The 25,836-nt window shown below is 38.9% G+C and overlaps 2 protein-coding genes across 2 annotated transcripts in view; one reads left to right on the top strand and one right to left on the bottom strand.

Annotated features, from left to right (window-relative positions):
* Positions 1–8,600, bottom strand: part of LOC134853907 (neuronal acetylcholine receptor subunit alpha-3-like) — a 50,118-nt gene extending 41,518 nt beyond the window's left edge. Inside the window, exons 1-2 of the mRNA XM_063869872.1 lie at positions 8,583–8,600; positions 7,869–7,955 (exon numbers count right to left, since the gene is read on the bottom strand). Coding sequence (XP_063725942.1) covers positions 7,869–7,932 — 64 coding nt within the window. The 5' untranslated portion in view covers positions 7,933–7,955; positions 8,583–8,600. The remainder of the gene's footprint in view (positions 1–7,868; positions 7,956–8,582) is intronic.
* The window catches only part of LOC134854890 (endoplasmic reticulum junction formation protein lunapark-B-like), a 220,391-nt gene that overhangs the window by 85,993 nt on the left and 108,562 nt on the right, over positions 1–25,836 (top strand). The gene's annotated exons all lie outside the window — the stretch shown is intronic.

Here is a 25,836-nt window from a genome sequence, read left to right as displayed (position 1 = left end):
ATTTGTTTTTTGAAGGTTAAGACCAAAATTTTTTGGGCGCTCGGTTTTTCCGAAAATTAGCATTCATTGGTACCACATGCGGTTTTAGAAAAACTTAAGTCGTTGAACGAAAATCGATGTTGTAAAATTGTAACAAAAAAGACCTTTTAGATTGTGAGGGGGTCGAATCTCTAAAGGGGCGTCCTCCCCGCCCCCTTCCTAAATATACTTCTGTGTAATATCATTTGCCACACCCCGCTACACCCCGCTACGCTATCATTCGGCACTAGAGGTATCGTGCACATGAATCAATTGTCGCATTATACGAACAGTCTCTTGTTAGGCATTGTCGCCTCTTACATATTGGCGCGTCCGTATTATAATTTGTCTTTTAAAAAGAAGAAACCAGTTTTCAGAACTAAAAATGAAACTTTCTATCCCACACAGTTGCGGATTGGGGGGGACGTTTTTTTCCCTCAAGGATTTGACGCCCCCCACTCAGGGATTCCACCCCTGCCGACCCAAAGGGTCCCCCCTTTGTACTATTTTGAGATATCCATTTTTGGCTGACCGGCCTAAAAATTTTTTAAAGGCGCCTTTGGCGCCAATCTATACTAATTTTGAGGGGGGAGCGCGCGCCGAAAAAACGCGATTTTTTGGTCGAAATTTTCTAAAATAAAAAGTGCCTAAAAACGCCATTTTGGCCTTTTTTCAAAAATTTTCCTGCAGCGCAGAAAATTTGGTCACATTAGAGTCTTTTCAGTGCTTTGGGAGAGCTCAGAAAATCAATTTGGTAGACCTAAAAAAAGGTCGACAAATTTTTCTATTTTTTTTTGAAAATCCTCCACCTCTCCCCCCCCCCCCCCCTTTCGAGAAATTCCTACTAGATCCGCGCCTGATCCCACACCCATTGTACACGTACACTTAAAAGTGATTTATTTTTCTTCTTCTAACACATTATTTGGATGCATCAGCTTATTATTAGCATGTGTTCTGATTAGCATGGTCAATTAAAACATGCTGAATTTCTGACATAGATATCAGTACAAGCTAGCTAACGAAACTTCATTTGTCAAAATTGTCCCTTTTAATTCGTTTAGGGGACACTTAATTTACTGCTTTATGTTTACATACATACTGCCTGTTTGACCTGACAAATTTATTAGACCCGAAGTTACTTTGAAACATGTCTATGACTCAGCTGCTTGATTTTTAGAACTTCTTACTAGAAGTGTGCAGCCAGCCAGCAGACAACCGTCACTTCATTAATTAGACAAACTTGAAAATACTCTAAATTAAGTGGCGCAAAAGATAGGTAGCGCCTTTTTGAAATTTACAGGCCAATCTGTTCAGATATGTGCAGAAAATGGTAAATTATTCAAACTGAGACTTTTTTCAGATACTTTAACAGGTGCACATATGAAGTTTTTCCGAAGTTAGCAAACTGAGAAAAAAAAGCCGGGCAACAATATATTTCGATTATATATTCGATTGACCCATAAGGATTCTTTAAGGCCCTTTGGTACCACAATATATCGAATCGAAACTCTGATTTTCACAGTAGTTTGACGTCTTCTTTTGGCTAGCTGCGTGATGTGGTGGCCATGTGAAGTATGGAAATAAGAAAGTGCGTTGTTTATTTCCTGCAGAACTTGTTTATTTCCTGCACAACTTCAGGACTTTATGACGCTAAATAAGTCTTACAAAATTCAAATCAAAATTGAATTTTAGGGCACGCGTCAAAAAATGTAGATTTTTTTTGATAACAAAATACTAGTCGGTTGAAAGTATGAATTTTTTAAATCCTAACCATATAATAAAAATGAAGTGCAAAGAAGTGGAACTCATTGAATTCCATTTTTGACCATTTTTCACTTTTTCTTCTAAGGTAATTGGCCAAATCAAATATATTATTCAGATCATGTCCTGCACAAATCGAATAATAGCTCCCACATTTTTAATGGCTCAGCCGATTAGAGTACTATAATAACAAGAATTTCCAGCCACAGACAAACATGAAGGGTTGATAATAAAACAGAATTTAAAGTTCAGGCAAATGCTGTTGATATTTTCTTTAATTTGTATGTGTGGTTTTTACAAGGTAAATTTTATCTGAATTTCTGCTGAATATTGTTCGCTGAATTTTGCTTCTTTTGCACATTTTTAAACAATTTTTGCATTTCAAATTATGGTTTGTATATTCTTCGAAAGGCACCTTGTTTACAGTTTTAAGGTGATTGACATTTAAAGTCGCAGATTTGCTTTGAAGTGTTTTTGCAAACTGCAATTTTTGACGAAGAAGCGAAAATTCAAGGAGACAGATTAGGGTGGGAAAATTAGCAGATGATATTCTCTTGAGTTCTTGTGGATTCACTGATATATTGCAGGAAACAATTAAAATAATTATCGGATTTGTTTCCTGCCTCACCTCATTTTTATCCGTCCTTCTTTTCAACATTTGCAGAAATTAGGGAAACACATTGAAAATTTAAAAAATTCCGTTCAATTGATTAAATGCAAAAAAACTAACAGCGACTATAACATTTTGCGCTATATGTACAGGATCAGACTAATTACTAAACTGGTTTTTTTATGAATTGTTTTTATTGAATAGTTTCTTATGAATAATAAACTTGTTCTGAGAGATCTCATCTATTTTGCAAAAAAATCTCAAAAAATTGATTACCGGAGTCGCTAGTTTTTGAGACATAGAAGTGAGTAATCACAAAGCAATCAGATTAACTAATTGTTTTTGAAAACAACTCTGTTCAGTAGAAAAAGGCATGCTCAGTGTTAAAGCTCGTTAAAATAGTTTTTGTGTTGATTCAAAATTGTTTTCTGATGGTGATCTAAATGTAAGCCCGCCCATTCGATTCTTGATCAATCTTACCTCATATACAGACGTATATAAAAGGCAATCCGAAATGGAAAACAACAAAATCAAAAGAACTAATCATGAAAAAGCTGTTTTGAATACAACTACGAGAAAATCGCTACAAATAATGAAGGATCGCGAGAAAAAAAGCGGTCAGCTTCTGGAAACGTCTCCTTCGAGATTAAGCTCCGACTATAGTACGCAGTACAAGCTGAAGCCAGGCAAGTCAGCACATAAAGTTTGAGTCAACGACATTGTTTGGATACTCGAACATTTCACGACAGAAATTTGACCAATCAGTGTTTTCGTGCTAATATGGTTTTGAGGCTTTCTGAATTAGCACGTTCAGAGAGTCGAGAAAACACACTTTAATTGAAACTTTTTTTTACAATTTTAGAACTGCTCGAGAATATTGTTGATAAAGATATTTTGTTTTCAATTTTGACATTGTGATTTTTACGATGAAAATTTTAGCTGAAGTTTTGCCAAGTACTGGTAGCTAACGTTTTGCTTCTTTTGAAATACTTGCAGCAAATTTTTTTATTTAAAATCTTTTTTTGTACATTTTTCAAAACGTACCTTAATTACAACTTCAAGAACTGACAGTTAAAGTGGCAGATTTGCTTTGAAATTTTTTCGCGGACTATAACTTTGAGCAAATAAGAAAAATTTGAAAAGAGCTGATTCAGGTGAAAAAACTAGCAGAATAATTCATCTAAAATCAATGTCGATTCACTGGTGAAGGGAGGAACTAATTGAAAAGGTTATCGGGCTTGTTTCCTTGTTCACCTCAATTTTATCTGTCTTTTGATCAAAAGAAACAACCAGCAATTGCAAAAAGTTAATGAAACAGATTTAAAATGAAAAGTTCTTTTTCTTTAATAAAGTGTAGAAAAATCATTCAAAATTATCAAAGATCACCGTCAACCAAAGAATAGACAGATTCGAGTTTCTGCTCCCACTCTCTCAAGTCGTAAACAAAAGACCCAATCAGCAGACCAGATTTGAGTCAACGAAATGCTTAGATAGTCAAAGTTTTCAGGCCAAACAATACTTTTACCGCGAATATCAGCTGGTAATATAACAAGAAAACAAGATAGCTTGCTCTTCTCAGACAATAGATTCAGGATACTTTTGACACACTTGAACAAGTGGTAAGCAGTTATCATTACCGTCAACCGGCTCATCTGGCACCCAATGAGATCTCTAGTTTGCATGTTCCTCTAGTTTAAAAGGATTCAAACTTTCGGATATCCAATTGTCTAAATTTGATGAAGATCCTCACAAATGGAATAATTGATTTCTACTGTTGCGAACTGCGGTTGAAAACATTCCAAAAATTGCTCCGGTTGAAATGAAAAAGTATTTGCAATCATTATGCATTGAAGACGCCGAATGTTTGATTGAAAGATTCGCTACAGCTTCAGTCAGTACAACTAAGCAATTGTTTAACTTACTCGACGAATTGGAAATCACGAAGTTATAGTCTCAGCTTTCATTGAGCAACTCAAGGATTTCGAACGACCTCAAATGAGAAATCCTTTCATTTTGTGAAATTTGCAGCCTTTCCTCGAAAGCTTGTAAACAGCTTTAGGCAAGCAATTATGACGCAGATCTTGCGTCGATTAAGCTCTCAAGAATATCTCGGAGAAAACTTCTTCCCGGGATTATTTTGAAAAAAGAAGGGTTTTGCAATCTTGGCTTAGAGTACGCTACTTTGATTGACTTCTCTAACTGGCTCAAAATTTATGCAAAAGCCTCTGAAAACAAAAAATTGCACTCTGGTGAATCATTTAGAGGTAGATCATATTTTGAAGGTTATTTCAAAATCAACAAAATGGGAAGCTCATCAAAAAAACAAATTCTTTCACCTCAAATTAACGGAAAACCAACTCGACTTTTCTTATTGGCCCGGCTGATCAACAAAACTACAATTTAGGTCGTTGACGGAAGTTTTTAAAATTCTCAATTGACAAACGAAAATAGTTCGGTCAAACTTAATTCGCTCTGATTCAACTATTTGTATGGTCACAAGTTGAATGACTGTAAATCTGAATACCGATGCACAGTCAATAATTGTGGCAAAAACACCACTTACTGTTGCATGAAACAAAAACAGTTGCAGATAAATCTCCAAATATTCAACAATTAAGCAATGTCAGTGTTGATGCCCTGTTGTTCCAACTCCATTTAGTGGCGATACATTGAACCCGGAGGCACTCTATCAAGTTAAAAATGAACTTCAATTTATGCCCGTAGTTCTTTTTAATGAAAACAATTTATGCAGGTGTCACGAAAATATGAACATTTGCAGCCGTTATGCGTGCATCTGACAAGCAGCAGCTGACGAGCTACAATGCATTCCAACGCATACAATCACTTTGAATGTGCATGGCGCCTTTTCGAAGGATACTAGGCACTTCTTTTTTAAACTTGAGCATTGGAAGCTTTATCTCTTCTTCTTAAATCAAGCTATTACTGGGTTGAAAATCGTCATTTGAAAAGCTTTTTTAAAACAACTATACAACAAAATTGCTCATTTCAACCATTTTGAGCCACATTTACTTCGAATACAACAATATCAACATTTTGATCGCAGTGGATGCCTTTTGAATCCTTGCCGAAGGTGATAGTGAAAAACAACCAATTGATTGTCATTTCGATAAATTCTAGGTTGGACTACAACTGGTTCGATGATTCAAAATTTCCTCAGTGACAAATCTCCACATCAGACAAATAATTGCGATGATACGAAATACTCTGATCAATCCAGATTAAGTGAATTAGTTGAAAATCTGTAAAGTTTTTAAGAGACGAGAAAGCAATCAGAATCAGCATCTCCTCAGCACTCAACAAAAAAAGAAAAATTTCTCCACTTTATGCAAAATAGTTTCGTTCTTGATGGAACAACATATCAGATGAGCCTTTTGCCTTTTCTCTTGTGAAATAACAAGGTCTCACCACAGCGCGTTTACTCACTAGCTAAAGAACAATTGAAATTTTTGCAGCGCCGAACACAGAAAGATCCTCTGCCTAATAGAAAAGGGTATGAAGCAATGCCAATACATTAAACTGTTTTTTGGTTCTAAGTGGTGATCTTCCGGCATCGAAATTTCAGCCTTGGAGCTAACACGAAATTTTATTTGCATGTGCCAATCCTAAATCATGAAACTCATTAACGAAAGTTTCTGTTTGCTTGATTTTGTCCACTCTTCCAGTCTGTCACAGCAGTTGATGATTGCGTTTTGGCTCGTAAAATTTTTACTAGATAACAGTGGTTTCAAGCTGACAGTTGTTTCAAAGAGTCCTGTAGCTCTTCAACCACTTGCTGAGTTTCCAATTAATTCTGGTAGAAGGTTATCAAAAATTTATGTTTTATTAACTGGTTTTTACAATTGTTTAACCATTTCATTCTCTTTCCGCTAGCTAAAAAGTAACCACCACAAAGCTCTAAAACAAAATCGACAAATAATTTCAGAAACATTTTTGAAGTTTTGAAGTTTTTATTTTCTTCTATTTATTTTTAGTTTAAAAATTTTGTGTAGTCGGGACATTTCGTGCTATTTTCATAGCAAAGGGCTATTTTCATTTTGCCTTGAAAAAATACCTAGACAACTCTAACTAGTCAACGCACATAAATTGCCATACAATCGGGGACACAGTCACCTACTTTTAATATGAGCATTACCAACGTTCCTTTCAATGTGCAGCGGCAACGAGGCTTCTAAAAGAAGTATGCAGACTTCATCGGTGAATTTGGAAAAATCGATAACATTTACCACGGCGAAAGACCCTCTCTTTAGCGGCAACTTGAGCTGGGCATAATGGTTCAGCTTGCTAACGCCCGGAAAAATATCTGCGGCTCGTTGCGAAACCCAAAACTTATACATTCTGAGGATGTGTGAAATAACCTTTTTTGAATCTGACAGCTGAAGGTAGTTTTTTACAGAAAAAAGGAGGAAACTTTTTACTATACTTTCTATTTGTTTGCTATCCAAAAGTTACTGTGTTTATTGAATTGACAAGCAATTCGAAATTCAAAGATCTGCAGGTTCACATTATTCCGTATCACTGAAGCTCGCACTACCTGGAATACAACTAAGACATTGCAATATAATATGAATTGAATAATTGAATTAAGAAAAGAAAAATTTGAGAAAACACTTGAAAATGTGTTGAAAAAGCATAGATCAACAAAAACACCTTGTCTCGATCGAGGTTCAAAAACACCGTTAAATAAGCATGGGTGATCAATTCGATTATACTTCTGATATTACCCCGTTAAGGCGAAAACAATTGTTGTCAGTTATAACTTCGAGCTAAGAAATTTTTATAATCAAAACTGAAACACATCCTTGTTGAAACGCCAACAATGGAAAAACGATTGCGCCTCCCAAACTACGCAAAAACAGTAGACTAGAACAATTTAACAGAGGCTGAAACTATAAATTAAAAAAACTGAACAAAATAAGAGATAGTGATTTCTTTTAAATTACAGAAAGACTTTGAAAAACAGTACAAAATTGCTTAAATTGGAAGGTAAGTCAATGATTTGTAAAGTAAGCCGATAAAAACCGTGCCAGGTAATATAAATTGCAAATGAAAAAAAAACAGAACATGAGACGAAAAAAATGGGCGAAAACCACGAACAATTTTTCAAGAAATTTAATTGAATTGATTGCTACCTAATATGAATCTCGGTAGTTTGATTTGAAACTTCAAGAAATTGAGCTTGGCAGCCTGCGCGTGTCAGCCGGCACGAAATTTGTAAGAAAAAAGTCTCGTTCGCCGTTACAAGATACTGGCTCTAACCAGTGTAAACACACTTTGATAAAGCACGAAAAATATATTTTTTTGTAAAGTTGGATATCTTTCTGGACCGGGAATTGTTATCGCAACCAGGACCTCATGGTTACTCAAACTCATCCTTAAAGCACGCTTAGTCAAACCTTGCCAAAACCATAAGAACGAAAAAATTTATTGAAAAATTGTGGGCCATGAAAATTCCACCTACCTATGGACGTCGTGGCAAGTATCGCGGTCACCATTATTAAGGTACTTCTGATTAATCTGCTCATTTCCAGGGCAAGTCTGTCGTTCACTGGTAAAAATAATGGTAACAAAAGCCTTACAAAATTCTGAACGAACTGGAATTCATTTAAAAAGTTAGTAATTTGTGACTTTAAAATTGTTGTTCAGTTATCTATTGCAGACAATTCGTCGAAGGTGTTCAATCCATTGGACGCATTTACTGCAAAGGAATTTTACAACAAGAAGACAAATTTTTCTTAAATATTTTTAATTAAATTAAGTTTTAATATATGGCTCAGGCTTGATTCTAGACTTGGTAATATCATTTCTAGCATAATTTTGAGTCCAATAACTCGAATAAAATTGTGAAACAAATGATTTACTAGTTGTCTTGAGCAGGGTTGAGCAAAACTAAAAGGTTGAATAAATCACAGTTTCAGCCCTGGTCGGAGGTCTTATTTACCAGAAAGATTGTCTTTATTTCCATTTCCAAAATCTCTCAAATTCGTCCTTATTTTTCTTCCCGTGCTGTTGACTGAAGTAAAGGTAAAGCGCGGAAATATGGAATAATAAACTGAAGACAGCAGTAGAATATATTCCTCTTTATTGGGACCATTTCTCTGCCTACTCAGTGATCGGCGCTCTTTCTTTTAAGTAAAAGGTGCCTTCTACCAATATTACTTACTATAATACTTACCAGCGCATTGTATATGCTACTGTCTTCGGCGTTTTATGGTAAGAGAAGAAAATGAGAAAAAAAAGCTGTGGTTGAATGTGTGCTGAACTATCTATCTGGGCCAATGAGAACAGAGGTAGGCAAGCTATTCGAAATACCAACCACGCTTAGAAATCTAATCACTTGTATCTGCAACGGCTAAAAACAGTCCAATTTTCCACCATTTTTGTTTCATTGTTACTACTTTTGTTCAAGCGCCCCACGTACATTCACTTTTACAGCGAACACCCCACAGAAGCTAAGAAAAAGTAAAATATGCAAAAAGTGAAATGTACTTAACAGAACTATACTGGGCTAAAAAGATGGGCGAGAGAGGTTGCATATGTAGTATAGCATGACAAAGAGGGGATAGAAATCTGTGTTCTAGCTTTATTCTGTTATATAGCTTTATAAGTTCATGTCAGCGCTCAGCCTCAAAAAAACCAAGGAGACAATCGCGGATGGTTATATGGGGGAGAAAGGGTTGGCATCGATTCGAGAGACTCTGAGTAGGGGGTGGGGGGTTGATGTTTGTATTTTTTCAAATGTTTCGTGTTGTTATCATTACAGAAATATTTATTTTTCATCCAAGTTAATCGAAGCGTGACCGCTAAAATGAAAGAATGAGAGCGTCATATCACTCTCCTGTTTCGATCAACTCTGTCGTCACATCTCAGGTGGAGAGACTTCTTAGTTGTGACAGGATGCAGAGTGGGAATATAATCGACATTTATTCTGTTCAAAATAAATTCCAATCAGTCGTTCGACACACAATGAGACAGGCTGAGGGAAAACAACAAACATGCGCTGCTACTTGCTGCGATTTATTGTTGACAAAGAAAAAAACACTGGGATTTTCAGTAGGAGCACGCTCTCTCGCAAAGTTATTGCAGATGGCACCGACTAGGCGCCCTTTGGGATCATTTTGGCATCTGCCTGCTTAAGCAAGTATCGTAAAATAGTAATAAATCGAATGATGCTTTAGCTGACATAAAGGTCGATTTTTATGGCCTTAAATTTGACCTAAATATTTGCTCAACTAGTGCAAGGAAAAAGGTCGAATGTTTCGAGAAAAAAACAGCCAAAACTATAGCATAAATTTTTTTTTTTTTTTACAAATATTTTGATATGAGTTTACTAATTTTGGTAAAATTAGACACACAGATTCAAATTATTGCACATATTATCAGGGGCGAAACAACTGAAAAACAGATCGAGATCTTCAACCGAAACAAAAGCGTTGCAGAGCTTCTGGCAATTTTTTGAGAAACAGCCCAGCATGATGTTACTTTAAAAAAGCATTTTTTTTAAAATAACGCCAACAACTATCAAAAAATAACGCTTTGCCGATTCTTAATTATTACAATGGTTCTTAAGGCTTTTCTGAAAAATCTGGGCGTCTTAAATAAAATGAAGAGGAAGAAACTTCGAGCGACCAGGATTTCGAGTTCTCCGGCGATGTCATCTCTATATCCGCCCCCTGTATATTAACTTTTGCTCTCTCGTGCGTGTGCACTAACTTCCCAAAACTTTCAACTGAATGGGCGGACCAAATTGGCTCAAACCGCATAAGACTGTCTATAAGTACCCCTGAGTGCGGTAGATCAGAGTTCTAAGCCATTTCAATTTCGAGAAGCACTCAGCTTTACTTCTAGTGCTTTAGTTTTCTTAAACTTTGCCTCATTATTTCATGTTTGAAAAAAGTAACAAATTTTTTACTCAGTGGTAAATATTGCAGGAAACAATTTACCAGAGTTGAAGGTCAAAACCCGAATTAAAACATATACCGTTCATTGACATCACGCATAACTTCATGCAAAAGCAAAACGTCCGCACAAATGAAGGCTCCCATCCAAAACCATTCGAGTTCAAGCCTCCGTCAATAGTCAAGTTCATATGATGAACAACGTTGAAGCTGCACAGAAAAAGATGCTGGAAACCTCAGGGTTTTTTCTTTTCCTTTCCACATCAGCAGAAGTTATATGTTCAACCAATGCTTTTAAATCAACGTATTGAGTCACGACCGATAGTTTAATCTCATAGAAAAATTTCTGCTCGTGCAACTCCTTAGTCTAATACTGACCTTAATCCTACCCTTAATTTCCTGGTAACGAAAAATCTCTATGAAACACTGGTGAAAGCGAGTTTTGAGATAAAAACCATTTTCAACTCTCTTGTTAAAGGGCGGCCTGGCCTGATCACTAACACTAACAAGAACAAAATAACAAGAGGTTTCAAGATGGATCAAGATTGGTTAGTATTTATTGTTGTTCTTAACGAAAGTAACGGAATATTTGTTCTCGGGGTGGGTAATAAACTATTCTAATTCTATGGTTCTATATGTACAAAGTATGTACATAAGCTTAAAGGTTAAAACGTTAAAAAGAAGTAGTTGAATTAAGAACGTTATAAAGGACAACTGAACTTCCGTTCATATCGACCGATGGTCGTAACTAAACTGGTATTAATTAAAATACCGAAGGTCATTATAAGATACTAAAAACAAATCACAACATTTCCCACCGGGAAAAAAATGAAACTGCAAACTAACTATATAACTCTATATACACCCTTTTTCCCACTCCGAAAATGGAAGAATTTTACAAACTGCGCCCAGAGGGTAAATATACAGAAGCAAAATAAAATCCACAATTGAAAGAGAATATAGCAAATGTACAGGGTGGCTATACAGAATTACAAAATTTACAGTATACGGTAACTAACTAGATAAAACTAATCCACAACATGTACATTAACATGTACAATTGTATCTACAGGTAAAATTAAAAAGTCCGGCGGTAAAATATGGATTACAGAATTGTTTTGTTAAGTTTGAATTGATATGTCGATTACAAGAATTGGTCTTCAAACTCGCCCAATTTAGCCCTCACTTCCGAATCTATAGTCGATGAGATCTCGCTATAGTTGTCCACCTCTAGCGTGGGGTCCTTTGAGGTCGGGTGAGTTAAATTTGAGTCCGAAGAATTCTCGTGAAAGTGAGTCTTCGTGGTAGATGTTGTAAGTCTGACCGTCGGGAGGGAGTTCCTTGAAGACCAGGACAACGTAGTTTCTGCGACGAGAATCTGTCTGGAAGGCGCCTCCGCTAATGGAGTCAAAAGGTCAGAAGGAGAGTTGACCGAGAAAATAGACCTGTGAGAGTCCGGTGTCGGAGAGAACAAGGAAGTTGACGCCCCTAGGTCGTCTTTTTCTTGCACCACGTCTAAAAATCTCCGATTTCCGTAAAACTGTGGGGGCCCACATTTCTGCGTGGTCTAGAGTTTCGGGTCTTTGGAGTCGCGCTGATCGTCTGTTCCGGAATACTGTCTACCATAATTGGATTGTCCTGTGATCCTGCAGTAGTATTCGCATCGTGGATGACAACAAGCTCCCGTGGGTCGTTGTTCACTGTCCTTTCTGAGCTCAGTAGTAGGGACTCGGCAGGACCTGTAATACTTAAGCCCTGATTAGACTCGGTATGGGGATTTTGGGGTACGTTATCATTGGTCACGTCGTGAAAGTAATCCTCGATTATCCCGTCCCACGAATCTAGATTTAAGGAAGATGAACCTGAAGAGAATCTTGGAGAGTCTTGAGTGGCTGTGCTCGCCGTCGGTGCGCTAGTCCCTGCTCTGGTGTTATCCGTTCTCGGGGTGCCTTGGCTCGAGTGACCAGCGGGTCTCGATTTAGCTTTCTTCGGTGGAGAGAGTTTCCTTTTCCCAGCTAAACTCGAATGAGTATGAAAATTATGCCCAGTGGGTGTCTGATTCACTATTATCTTTTTGGGTCCTGGGAGTATTTTTCCTTTTATAGCCAGATCCGATTTACGTAAAACGTGACAGTTGTCGAGAGTAACTGTGTGCTCTGAAGAATCGATGATATCCTTCTTAACCAGATTAAAATATGGGTCTCTATTTTTCCTGTTAGACACCTTTCTATGTAAGTTACCTCCCATTACTGCTTTTCTTTTTGCCAGTGGTTCTGATGTTCGGATAGTGACGTCCGGGGTTGTGGGTAGGCTGAAAGTCCTAGCTAGTGGCATGTTTTCTTCTGGGTCCGACGTGCTGACCTTTTCCTCATCCAAATAGCCATCTTCTGCCCCGTCGTGTAGTTCCCAGTTAGTGGCCCGCTCTTTGGACATTATAGCCTTCCCTTTATCTAAATGGTCAATATTGGACATAAGATTTTTCTACCTAGTGTGCGCTACTCTTTTAAAATGCTTTTCAAGCGGAGTACGGCCGATCGCAGTTTGTTTTGAGATTCTCAGATTCCAGATGATTTTCTCAATCGAATCGTTTAGAGATGGCTTGGGTACTTCGAATGACATTGCCAGTAATTTCGATTTAATTGTGTACACTAGTCTTTCCACTAGCCCATTGGATCTGTGGTCTCCGACAGTGCAGTAAATAATTTCTATATTAAATTTATCGCAGAAGTTTTTGAAATTATGTGATAAGAAGCATGACCCATGGTCGACTCTAATTTTTCTTGGGAATCCGTGGAGGTGACAGTAATTGTTTAGAAGTGAAATTACGTTTCTTGTAGAGGTGTTATTGACAATCTTGGCCGAAGGAAACTTAGTGTAACGGTCAATGCAAAGGGGAATGTATTTGTTGTTACCCCAGCACGCGTCCAACGGTCCCGCAAATTCCAAATTAATTTCTTCGTTCGCGAATGTCAACGTCGGGAGTTTCGAAATATTATGAGTGCCTAGTAACACTTTAAAGTTCTTACCCGCTTTTAGACATTGGCTACATGTTCTCCCGTGATGGTAAATATGCGGCCACCACAATTATTCGGCGAGGGATTTCATCCCAAACTGTCCTGGGTGAGTCTCATGTAGCATCGAAATAAAAGTTCCCCTGATGGTAGCTGGGACGACTAGTTTATTGTCTAGAAAGTGTAGCTCATCCTTCACGTGTAGGTCTTTGGTGTAGTTCTTCATGTAAGTCCCGTGTATGCCCATAGGTCGATTCCTTTTTATCGTCTCTATCAAATCCCACAGCACCTTGTCTTCTTTAGTCATGATCTGAAGCAATTTCTTCGAACAGTGTTTTTCCGGGCGAATTGGGGAATTCGGTAAACTCAGGTCGGCCTTATATCTTCTTAAGAGGTCTGCGTGGTCGGGTGGAAGTCTGTCGTCTCTGAATTTGAGGGCGATATTATGTTCTTCGGGAATGATCAAAAGGGGTTCGTTCACTTTGTCCATTGGGAGTTTTGGTTTTTTTGCTAGATGGTATGAAGTGTCTGTTTAGTAGTAAGAAATGTAAAAGGACTTTGTCCGAAAAGGTAATACTTTTAAAATTAAATTTAGAATTATCGACTGGTTGGCAATTTGTAGTGCAATTTTCTGTCCGAGAGTGATTATTGTGGCAAATTTTTATCGACTGAGCGATACAAGATATGATAGCAGCAATAATCTTGAGATTGAGTAGAGCTAAAGAGCTATTCAACCGATTCTGACCAATCACGTTGCTTGAAATTTCGTTTCCCGACGGGATTGTATTAACTCGTGGATTACTATTTACAGCGGCCGCTGGTCTATCTACAGAATTTACAGTAAATATTTTAGAATCTTGTTTAGTCGATAAAATGTTCTGAATTTTGTCGATTGATGCGACTACAAATTCGTCGTCATAATGTGAAATTGGAAGGGCTTCGCCCGAAGGAAGTCTAGATAAAAGGTCAGTAAAGCCCATGTCCTTTCCTGGTAAATGTGAAATTTTAAAATTGAATGGTAAAAGTCTGTTTACCCAACGGGTCAATCGGCTATGCATCGTTTTGTTTCCATGATTTGCCGAAAGTGCTGACAGTAATGCTTTGTGATCAGTTACTATTTGGAATTCTGTTCCGTACAGGTAGTTTCTGAAATGTTCTGTAGCCCATACGACTCCAAGCAATTCTAATTCGTTGGTAGAATGTTTCATTTCATGGTTGTTTAAAAATCTGGATGCAAACGCGATTGTTTTCCACTGGTCGTCCTGTAATTTTTCTAGGGTTGCCCCTAGTCCGCTATGTGAAGCGTCCCTTTTCAGTCTTGTCTTCTCTTTTATATCGAAATGGCTGTTTTCTGCAATACTTACAGTTTCCGTTTTTAACTTCTCAAACGCTATTGAATGGCTGGTATCCCATTTGTATAACGATTTTTTGTTTAGAAGAGGTCAAAGAGGGGAGCTTAACGTCGATAAGTTAGGGACGAATTTTACATATTGGTTTATCGAGCAGAAAAATGAACGAAGTTCAGAAATATTCTTCGGGGTTGGCAAATTTTTTATTGCGTCGGCTTTACCGACCAACGGTCGTACTCCATCGCCTGAGATCTTGAAGCCAAGCCATTCGATGTCAGATTTAAAAAATGCGCATTTCCCCCATTTAACTGCCATGTTGTTCTCATCTAATATTGATAAAATTTTGTACACTATTGATTTGTGTTCTTTCAGGGATCCACGCGAGGCTACCAGGATGTCGCCTATGTAACTATTTGTAAACGGGATATTTTTCAACAGTGAGTCCATGACCCGTTGGAATTCATTGGGCATTTCTCCCAATCCGTAAAATCCCGTTAGAAATCGATACGTTCCAGTCGTTTCGCCGCCTACTATGCTAAAATTGCACTGTTTACTTGTTTGATCGCATAGTTTAAGTTGGCTATAGGCGTTTTTCAGGTCTAATTTACTAAACCACACTCGCCCGTTGGATTTTTCTGAAATTTGGAGCGCCACGTTATCAATCAGTTCGTGGATATTTGGCATTTGATACTTATTTTTAAAAATTTGATCATTTAATTGCTTAGAGTCAAGTGCCAGTTTTATTGAAGTATTCTTTTTCCGAGTGATTACAATTGTGCTGATAAAACAATCTTTGTCGCTTTTCTCTAATTTTATTATTGGACTTTCTTTTTCCATTCTTTTTAACTCTTCGTTCACTCCCGCCTTTGGACTGTATTGGTTTAAAAGGTGTGTGAAAATGGGTTACCTTTCGATCGTTAGGTATTTTCCCCACTCTAGTGAATCAGTTTTTGTACTCGTTAAAAATTTTGTCTGATAAAGAAGGTCAGTTTTTGTACTCACTCTCGAGTGTGGGTTGATTGACCATGCAGATTGGTTGGGGGCATTTCCTCTGCGTTATTTCTATGCCCAGTTTGGGTAAATTGTCGTTCCCCAATATGTTTCGCTCGTGTCCGCCGGTTATGAAGAATGGGGTTTCTTCGCTGATCCACCCATTGGACTGTGTTCTGACGATTATTTTTCCCAAAATATTGATCGTATCATTGGTGAATCCGCAGTATAGGTCTTTTATTCTTTTCTCCACTGGGTGTATCTTGAGGTTCGGGTATCTTAGTTTAATTTCGTGTAGTACATTCTGTTTTAAAAAACTTACAGGGCTTGCTGAACCTACAGGTATGTTCTTTTTACAATCATGTCCCAGCCGATGCCTAGGTTCAGGAGTTTTTTTTGTTTCGAGACCATTATTGTCGTAAATAGTTCTGACGCTCAACACCGAGAAATCGTCATCGTCGCTCTGTCCGTACTCATTCCACGCATTTATAACGTCGCACGATTCTTTTTCTTCCATCCACGAGTTTTCCGGAGGTGTGTATGTACAATTCTCAGTATTTACGTAATTATCTGATACAGTATTTACAGTTGGTCTCTTATTGCGTGATTTACATAATTTGGCGAAGTGTCCCTTATAATTACAGTTTTTACAGGTTATGTACTTCGCTGGGCAAACGTTTAAGTGCCCTTTCGTAAATGTATTTCCGCATTTCATGCACGAGTTGCTCCTTTCGATGTTTAAACTTGGTTCCTTTTTGATATGATTGTGGTTACTAAAGGATTTAAAAGTTGTCCCGTTGGTCGATGACCGTGACATATTTGTCAGTTTCTGGTGGTTAAAATATCCCTTTTCGTCGATTAGGGCTTGGTTAAGTGCTTCCGACGGGCTTATGGTAGCTGAAAGTAGCTTCCTCTGGGTGTCTGTGTTCTTCATATTGCAAATGAAGATATCCCTTATCCATTCCGCCTCGTCAGATTCCTTGATGTTGCACGTGCTGGCTAGGTCCGTCAGTGCTCCCCAGAATTGTTCGTACGACTCACGATCTTTTTGCTTTCGATTTAGTAGTTTATATCTTTCGAACGTAGTGTTGGGCGGTTTGTTAAATGCTGCGTCTAGTAGAGTCCAGAACTTAGAGAACGAATTTGCTAGAATCTTGACTCTCGGGTTCTTTTGTGTAAAAACTCTTTTTCCTTCGCTCCCTAGAGCTAGTAATGAAATTGATCGCAATTTCTTGTCCGCCTCCGTTCGTCTCATTCCATTAAATTTCCTCTTCTCTTCGTTGATCCGTTTCTCTTCTGCGGATTCGTACTGATTCATTGTGTTTTTGTTCCTGCTCTCTCTGTTGGCTTTTTCCGCGTCCGACTCGCTGCCTGTTGCTTGTTCCAAAATTGGAATTTGCGTCTCCGGTATCTCTGGTCCATGTAGGCTCTCTAAATCCAGATTTTTTTTCGCAATGATCGCCAATTGAAATTGGTCGCTCCATTGGGTCCAGGCATGCGGTGGCTCTAGAGTGTGATTAGGCCAAAAGGGGGGGAATTCCGCGCACGTTCGAATGATTTGACTGCGCCATAATAAACTACTCTAATTCTATGGTTCTATATGTACAAAGAATGTACATACGCTTAAAGATTAAAACGTTAAAAGGAAGTAGTTGAATTAAGAACGTTAAAAAGGACAACTGAACTTCCGTTCATATCGACCGATGGTCGTAACTAAACTGGTATTAATTAAAATACCGAAGGTCATTATAAGATACTAAAAACAAATCACAACATTGGGTTTTTTTCTTCAGACAACTTTTGATTTTTCAACTAGCCATTTTTGACGGAATCTTTTTATATCATTCAAACGTTATTGTTGTCTTGAGCTTAAACTCAAAAAGATATTTCATCTGTGATCATTTTTCGTATTACTGCTCCATAGACCTTAAAAGGCGGTCTGAGCATTCAAGGCTTTGCCTTGATACGAGCAGTCTTATTTTTTAGTTAAATCTCTATGTACAATCAGTTCTCATCCATCCAAATCTGATGTAGTGGCCTGTTATGGAGAGTTTATATTCAGTCAATCAACGTTATCGGATGATCAGCGAAAGAATCGAAAGCGAAAAACCTCCACATTGAATTCCAGAGAGGCGAATATGAAGGATTCTGAAGACGTGCTGGACTGACAAATCTGGTGACATCAAAACTAGCGCAGTAGGCATGAGGTCGGCAAAATGGATGAGCTAGTTCAAGATGTTATCTACCCACGGGTTATTCATGACATGAATTTGTCTCACGTTAATTCTCGCAAAAAGCGGTAAAATCATTTAATAAGGTCATGAGTTGTTGCTAACTGATTAGTAATGTTTTTGACTTCTGTGAACAACTAAGACACAATTCAAAGTTTAAGAAATCAGCCTCTTGTCTTAAAAAAATGGCGACCACAGCTCAAGGATCCCATCTGAATGTCCCAACCTCAAGGCATTTTTTCAGGACTCAACTTCGGGACCAATCTCAAGGACTCCATCTGAAAGTCTGAACCTCCAGAACCTAAACATCAATATCTCAACTTAAAAAAAATCTGGCGAGATTCATTTTGAAATTTTTTTGTTGCTTCAAAACCCATTTTGTGCTTAAACCTGAAAAATTACAGTTATTGTACAAAATTTTAGACCAAAAACTGATTTAAAGAAAAACGTTCTACTTAAACTGGTGCTATAGTTCAAAAATCAAATTGTGCTAGAATTTATGCTACTTTTCTTGTAAATTCTACACCCCCAGATGCCAAATGCTCATGTTCATTAGTTTGTTTTATTCCTAATTTCCGGGTTCTCAAGGTAGAACTTAACAAAAAACAACACGATTCCCCATATACAACAACAAATAGCTTAAGCCCGATACTTGGAAAACTTGGAACCCTGTAAATAGAAGGAGTCGGTTTAAGGTTCCAACTAGCGATTTTTTTCGCCATAAAACGTTTACAACCTACATTGCTCCTTATTTTTATCTCACGACTTTTCAAGTAGTTTGCAAGAGTTCGTAGAAAAAAAAACAGGTGGTTGATACAAACTGCGTGCCATCAAAACTAGCGCAATAGGCAAGAGGCCGGCAAAATGGATGAGCTAATTCAGGATGTTATATACCCACGGGTTATTCATGACGTGAATTTGTCTCACGTTAATTCTCGCAAAAAGCGGTAAAATCATTTAATAAGGTCAAGAGTTGTTGCTAACTTATTAGTAATTTTTTTGAATTCTGTGAAAAACTAAGACACAATTCAAAGTATAAGAAATTAGCATCTTGTCTTAAAAATATGGCGACCACAGCTCAAGGACCCCAACTGAAGGTCCCAATCTCAGGACCTATCGTCAGGACTCAACTTCGGGAGAAATTCTAAGGGACTCCATCCGAAGGTCTCAATCGCAAGCTATCTTCAGGACTCAGTTTCGGGGCCAATCTCAAGGACCACATCTGAAGACGCCCAGTTTTATAGACCCCATCTCAAGGTGCCAATCCAAAGCCCTATCTTTGGCACACGATCCTCAAAGCCTATCTGCAGGCCATGATTTCGGGAACCAACTTTGGGGCCAATCTCAAGGACTCTATCTGAAAGTCTGAACCTCCAGAACCTCAACATCTCAACTTCAAAAAACTCGGGCGAGATCCATTTCAAAACCCATTTTTGCTTTAACCTGAAAAATGTCATTGTACAAAACTTTTGACTAAAAACTGATTTAAAGAAGAATGTTCTACCCAAATTGGTGCTATAGTTCAACACTCAAATTGTGCTAGAATTTGTTCTATTTTTCTTGTAGAAAAAATCTACAACCCCAGATGTGAAATGTTAATGTTCGCTAGTTTGTTTTATTCTTAGTTTCCGGGGTCTCAAGGTAGAACTTAACAAAAAACAACACCTTTCCCCATATACATTAAAAAACTTAGCTAAAGCCCGATACCCAATTTTTTTTGGCCCGAAACTTGTGCTTAATTGTTTTCAAAAGACCTATTATTTCCGTAACAGTTTCTTTAACCTGCAACTATAACGGGTTTTACTAACCACATCTATGAACATAACTGCGAAAATTTTTGAAAGTCTCAAAAACTTCCAACTCGTTTGAACTCCAAAAAAACTTCGGAAGTTTCACCGCTTAGTCTTCAATCATATGTCAAAGCGCTCATGATTGCGTGAGCTGAATCTCATTTTATTTACTCAACCTCCGAGTTGATCCTATGGTTGGTTGACCTCATTGAAAAAAAGTATTCTCAACGTATAGCAGAACCCACAAAGATTATTTTAACGGAAACACTAAGCGTGCGCTGCCATCCAAGCTCGCTCGTAAAACCTTAACCCACATTGTCTACTGAAAAACTACTCTCTAAACTACTTTCTTAAAAGGCTCCAACGAAGACAACCTTACAACAATTACTTAGTCAACGGATACGCCGCTACAGTACTTTCGAGGAGGTTGAGGAAGAGGTGACGAGGCAAATAGCCAACTACAAGCAAAATCGAGTATGTTAAGCTTAGTTTTGAGGTGGTAACCACTTGTTTCGATCTGTTCGACAAACATGCAGAAGATTTGACCGCGTTTTCCACTCAAGAAGCACAAGACTGCCTCGACACTGCATTAACGCTTCGAAAATGAAAGCAATACCTACTAATCTACAAATCGATATTAGAAAGTACGAAAAGGTCTTAACGAACAATGGCTCAGTTTCCACAAGGTCAAACAGCACAGTCAGAGTACAAAACACATTTGAAACAGCCAATGTACCAGTACGGAGCTTAAATACTACTGACAAATTGGCCAACAGCATCATTAGTACTACGGCTGTCGACTTTTCAACTTACACGTCCACAAACGGTTTGAGTACTTCAACCTATACGCTCCTCAACGCTACAGTTTCTTATCTGTATCGGGAAATAACAGAGCTTTAGATCAAACAATCAACGGTGTCGCCTCTGCAACTGTTTTTAGATCAATCTAACCTACTGCAAACCTACTTCAATTTTTGCGCTGCTCTTCTCAATACGAACGGGCAAAACTTGAATTAGTGTGTAGAGATGGTAACCCAAAATATGTGGCGTCAAACACTCATGAGGGAACTCGAAAAGCTTGACAAAATGGTACTAAGCGAACCACAGGGCTTTATCAGATACGCTGCTTTCCTACGGAAACTGATTCACAACTTCGAACTCAGCTACACTGCTGATCTGGATTCTAGTAACCTGACTTGACTTGATCGCTCAAAGTTACCAGTAAGTCTACTAATGAAGTGGGAGGAACACGGCGTGCTGCACGACCTCGATTACGCTACAGCTAAAGATTTGACTCAGTATCTAAATAACTACTCGCGAGCATGCGAGAACCTGGACATAGAATCACCGACTTCAAACCATGCTGGACGAAATCGCCAACCAACGAAGCAACAACAATCCGACAGCCGACCCAACCAATTTACGTCTATGTCCAGGGAAAACTACGACCGATAATTAGGTATATCGACAAGACCAACATTTTAACCTGTCAACTAGATAACTAATCCCACTACATTGGAAAATGTCCAGACTTTTTAAAACTACCCAAAACGAAAGATCAACGAAAAGAGCTGCTGAAACGACATATGTGCGTCAACTGCTTAGGCCAACACAGATTTAGTGAATGCACATCGGCCAAGCGATGTTTAACTAACAACTGCGGAGCCGGAAACTTAACCAAAATTTAAGCCGGAAACACTTATCTACAACGGCATCAAAACAGATTGCTACGCCTTACTCGACAACACAGCAGCTGCTCATACATCCCCAGCAAAACAGCTGAAATACTTCATTGTAAGCCTAGTCAAGAACTACAGCTTAGCGTACGAGGCGCTTTCAGAAAAGAAAAATTGTCCTCCTCTCTGGTCTGACTAAGTATCGGACCACATAATGCTACTATGCCTACTTTCACTCTATAGTCAGTCTACTCGGTTGAAGCTCTGAAGTTCGACGCCATCGACGCAAACAACTCTAACAGAACGTGGTCACTCTATAATCAGTTTCCACCTGTCAACTTTCTTGATCTAGGCCACAACTCAGTTTTAAATTTTCTTCGCGTTGATGCCTTTTGGAAAATTGCGGAGTGCGATATCAGGGAAGGTCCAACAGGCCTTCCCTATGCTGTCAAAAATCTACTAGGTTGGACGATCACTGGCCCACTCAACCAGAAATCTATTAGTTCCGGATCAAATTCACATTCGACTAAGTTCATTGACTTAAACGATAAAGAAGACGCTACTCTCACTGGAATAGTGGAAAAATTCTTGAAAGTGGTAGAATCCAGAATCCAAGAAAAAAAAAACTAAATTCTCTGATAAGAACAAAAGACGACTAAGATTTGTGAGACAAAGCATTGAGCACGATGGAGATCGCTACAAAATGAATCTACTCTGGAAAAGCGAAGTAAAAATGCCAAGCCACTATCCGGTACCTAAGGTTCAAAGGCAATCACTACAGAAGTGACTCAAAAAGGGCCCTGAACCCATGCGTTTTTACGAGCATTCACTTACTACTGATTTGGAAAAAATATCTACGCCAAGTCTGTTACTTTTTTCCCACAGCCGGAATTACTGTGGTACCTGCCACAACACTCTGTGAGTAATCCAAAGAAGCCCGAGAGGGTACGCAGCGCGGCCAAGGCTGCCTCGACGTACAAAAGCGTCTCGTTGAATTCTTGCCCTGAGACTGAACCCGATCACCTGAACAACATGCTTGGCCTTCTACTACGATTCCGGGAAAAACCTGTGGCCGAATTGAACAAAAATGGTATAAAGTAATGCCAATACTCGCGACTTATCTTTGGGGCAAAATAGTCATCATCCATTGCTATCTTTGCGCTTCATCGAACAGCTGCCAATTACTGCGTATCCAATCCCCATATTTCTCAAGTGCTTGATGAAAACTTTTACATGGACGACCATGTTCACGCGATCGGCACCACAAAAGAGGCTAGAGACTCTACGATACAACTTAAATCGTCACTACGACAGCAGGGTGATTCAGCCTAACTAAGTTTGTATCTAACACTCATGATGTCATCTGCTCCATTGACGGAGGTGAAAAGTCTATTTCTGCTACAGTGCAACGGGTCCTGGGAGTCAAATGGGACACAACTGACGATACCACTTTATTGCAACCAACTACCAAGGTACCTAATACTACAATGTCTACACTCCAAACAGTCCTCTCTACAGTAGCAAGGATTTTCGACCCACTAGGTATACTAACGCCATTTGTCAAAATACTTATAACTTTTCTAGAATACCTTTGAAAGTCTGGTAATTCCTGGGACGGACCCTGCCCAGTGACTTTGTCCCAATAATAGACAAATGGTTCGATCAACTCCAACAAGGCCCAACCCACACCCCCCCCCCCCCCCCGGGAGGCTGCCGCGCTTACTCTGACAACAACGGTGATCTAGTGATATACAGCTTTATGTTTTCTGGTAGATTTTATCACAAGACGCAATTTTATTACAATACGTGTATCTATTTCCGTACTGCAGGTAGCTCTGGCATACACGCTACTTTTTTGATTGGCAGAACAAAGGTAGGACCACTGAACAAAGAAAGCATTCCAAAACTAGAACTACGAGCCGCCCTGATGGGCGAACGGCTGTGCAAGTTCGCTACTGATGAAATGCGAATGAATCCCCCGCTACTCACTTTTGGGCAGATAGCAAAACTGTTTTGTCCTGGATTGCTTCGCCTGGTAAACTTAAAACTTACTGCGCGAACAGAATTGGTGAAATACATACTTGATGCAAAGCCGACCAGTGGAAACACATCCCTGCTCAACTCAACCCAGCAGACAGCGCTACACGGGTAATTGCACTTACAGACGTATCAAAACTCTGGTTGGATGCACCAGATTTTCTAGTTGTCATTGAACGTAATTGCGGGATTAACAAGACAACGGAACAAAGTAAAGCTACATCAGTTAGCCACGCCCCCCAACTACTCGACTATTTGATTCTTCTCGGTTTTTGGACTATTTTCGATTAATTTGGGTCACCGCTTGGGTTATAGGTCTTGTCGATACTTTGAAGGGAAACATTCAACTACTATAGAAGACCTAGAAAAAGCCAAGCTCCGTTTTATCAATAATCCCAACGAGAAACTTTTGTTGACACCTAAAATCAACTACGAAACAAGCAGCAAGTTGACAACAAAGACAAACTACAACAGTTCTCTCCTGTTCTCGACAACAGTTTATACGCGCGCGAAGACGACTACGAAACTCCTTTACCGGACGCAACAAGGCATCCAAAAGCAAAGGAACCAATTGTGAGCATGATGATCGAGAGCACTCCTTGCCGCTGTACGCATCAAGGCACTGAGTACTTACGCAACTACCTGCACTGCAACAAAGCTCTGTCATCATTAAGCTCCGAAAAAGTACAGAGACAGAGAAGTCAATATTGCTTTCTCTGCAGAAGATTTCAAGTCAGTGGATTACATCCACTCATGGCCGATCTGCCGCCAACTCGTTCCGACGATCTATCTGATGAGCCATTTCCGTTCAAATTACAGGGATTGAGTGCATAGTGCCATTCTTTATTGCAACAAAAGATACAACTGAAAAAAGCTACAATTGCCTCTTCAAATGCCTTTCTACACGAGGGGTTCACCTAGAATCGACAGAATCTTACTACAAACATTTGCATAACGGCAATTAGACGCTTCAATGCTGGGAGAGGCACACCTAAGCTTTAAATCTCTGCCAACGCTACTTACTTCGTCACCGCCCGTTAACAACTACGCTCGGAACCCTAAAGAACACACCTTGACTGAAACGCTACAAATCCACTATTTCGAATGACGCCTATATCCTCCGCCAGCTCCCCACTTTGGCGGCGTCTGGGAGCGAATCAGCTCAATGATAAAGCGAGCATTCTGACTAAACCTCGGATCTGATCGACTATCAAGAGATCCACTTGCTACTATTGTAGCCGAGACTGAGGCAATCCTCAACTCATGTCCGCTAACACATGTCAGTAGTGACCTTGATGACGACCTTCCATTGTTACCTAACCTTTCCCTAATGGGTCGTCTACCCTCCCGCTGCAGCCTTCTACGAAGCATCCACCAATAAACTGTCTAAGTCCTGGAAGCGAGCAAAAGATGGACTTGACAGCTTCTGGAGGCGTCTACTTAAAATGTACGCTCCGACTCTCATCAAAAGGACTAAATGGACGCAACCCGAGGAACCACTCGAAAAAGATGACCTCGTGTGGAAGACTTTACACCACGAAGCATCTGGCCACTGGGTCGAGTGCAAGAAGTTTCTACAGGCTTGGAGAGCATTGCGCGCTCGATGTAAACTGAAAACAGCTCTAGGTACTTTCACGAGACCAGCGGCGAAACTTTCACTCGTATCCCCAAAAAGGGGAGATTTAAGTCCACTAATTGTACTACAAAAAACTGAGCTCAACCCTTTCCCTTTCGGTTTCAAATAAGATCCCCCCGAGGATTTTCATGACATGAATTTGTTTCAAACTATTTCTCGCAAAATGCGGTAAAATCATTAAGTAATGTCTTGATTTGTTGCAAACTAATTAGTTGTTTTTGACTTCTGTGAACAACTAAGAGACAATTTAAGATATAAGAAATCAGCATCTTGTCTTAAAAACGGGTGAAGCCCCTTAAGTATATCCAGGTGGTGTTTATTATGTTTTAACCGTTAGCGTTTTTTTACTTATTCCTACTTTTGCTTTCACTATTCTTGTTTTTAACAAGTGATTAATTTTTCTAGAATCAACTGTTATAGATTGGGTGGTTTGATTTGGTAGTGAGTTATCAAATCGGAGGTAGACTTTTTCGGGTTAACAACAGATTGATGTAGTTTCTTGATTCATGATGAATTCAATTTTCTTAGGATACGCTTGGGACGGCAAAGGACACGATTTCAAATCTGACAAGTACCTTGTTTAAAAAGCAGCGGGAAATGTTCAGTTTAAAAAAATTGTCATGCTTATATTTGCCTGATTATTTTTTGTCGACTTGGTTGCCTCGTCTTAGAATTGTTTTTTTTTGCTGTACGCAACGTATTTGCTTGTTGTTGTGTTCTGATTTACTCTTGCAATTTGTGAATTTAATAGCCTTGTTTTCGTATTTGTTATTTTCATTGTTTTTCGCCTAAAAACCTTATTCGGCCCAAA

Source organism: Symsagittifera roscoffensis, chromosome 9, assembly GCF_963678635.1.
Source record: "Symsagittifera roscoffensis chromosome 9, txSymRosc1.1, whole genome shotgun sequence".
In the NCBI taxonomy this organism is placed as follows: domain Eukaryota; kingdom Metazoa; phylum Xenacoelomorpha; order Acoela; family Convolutidae; genus Symsagittifera; species Symsagittifera roscoffensis.
Note: the sequence above shows the minus strand (reverse complement) of the source record. Positions and strands in the feature narration are given on the sequence as shown.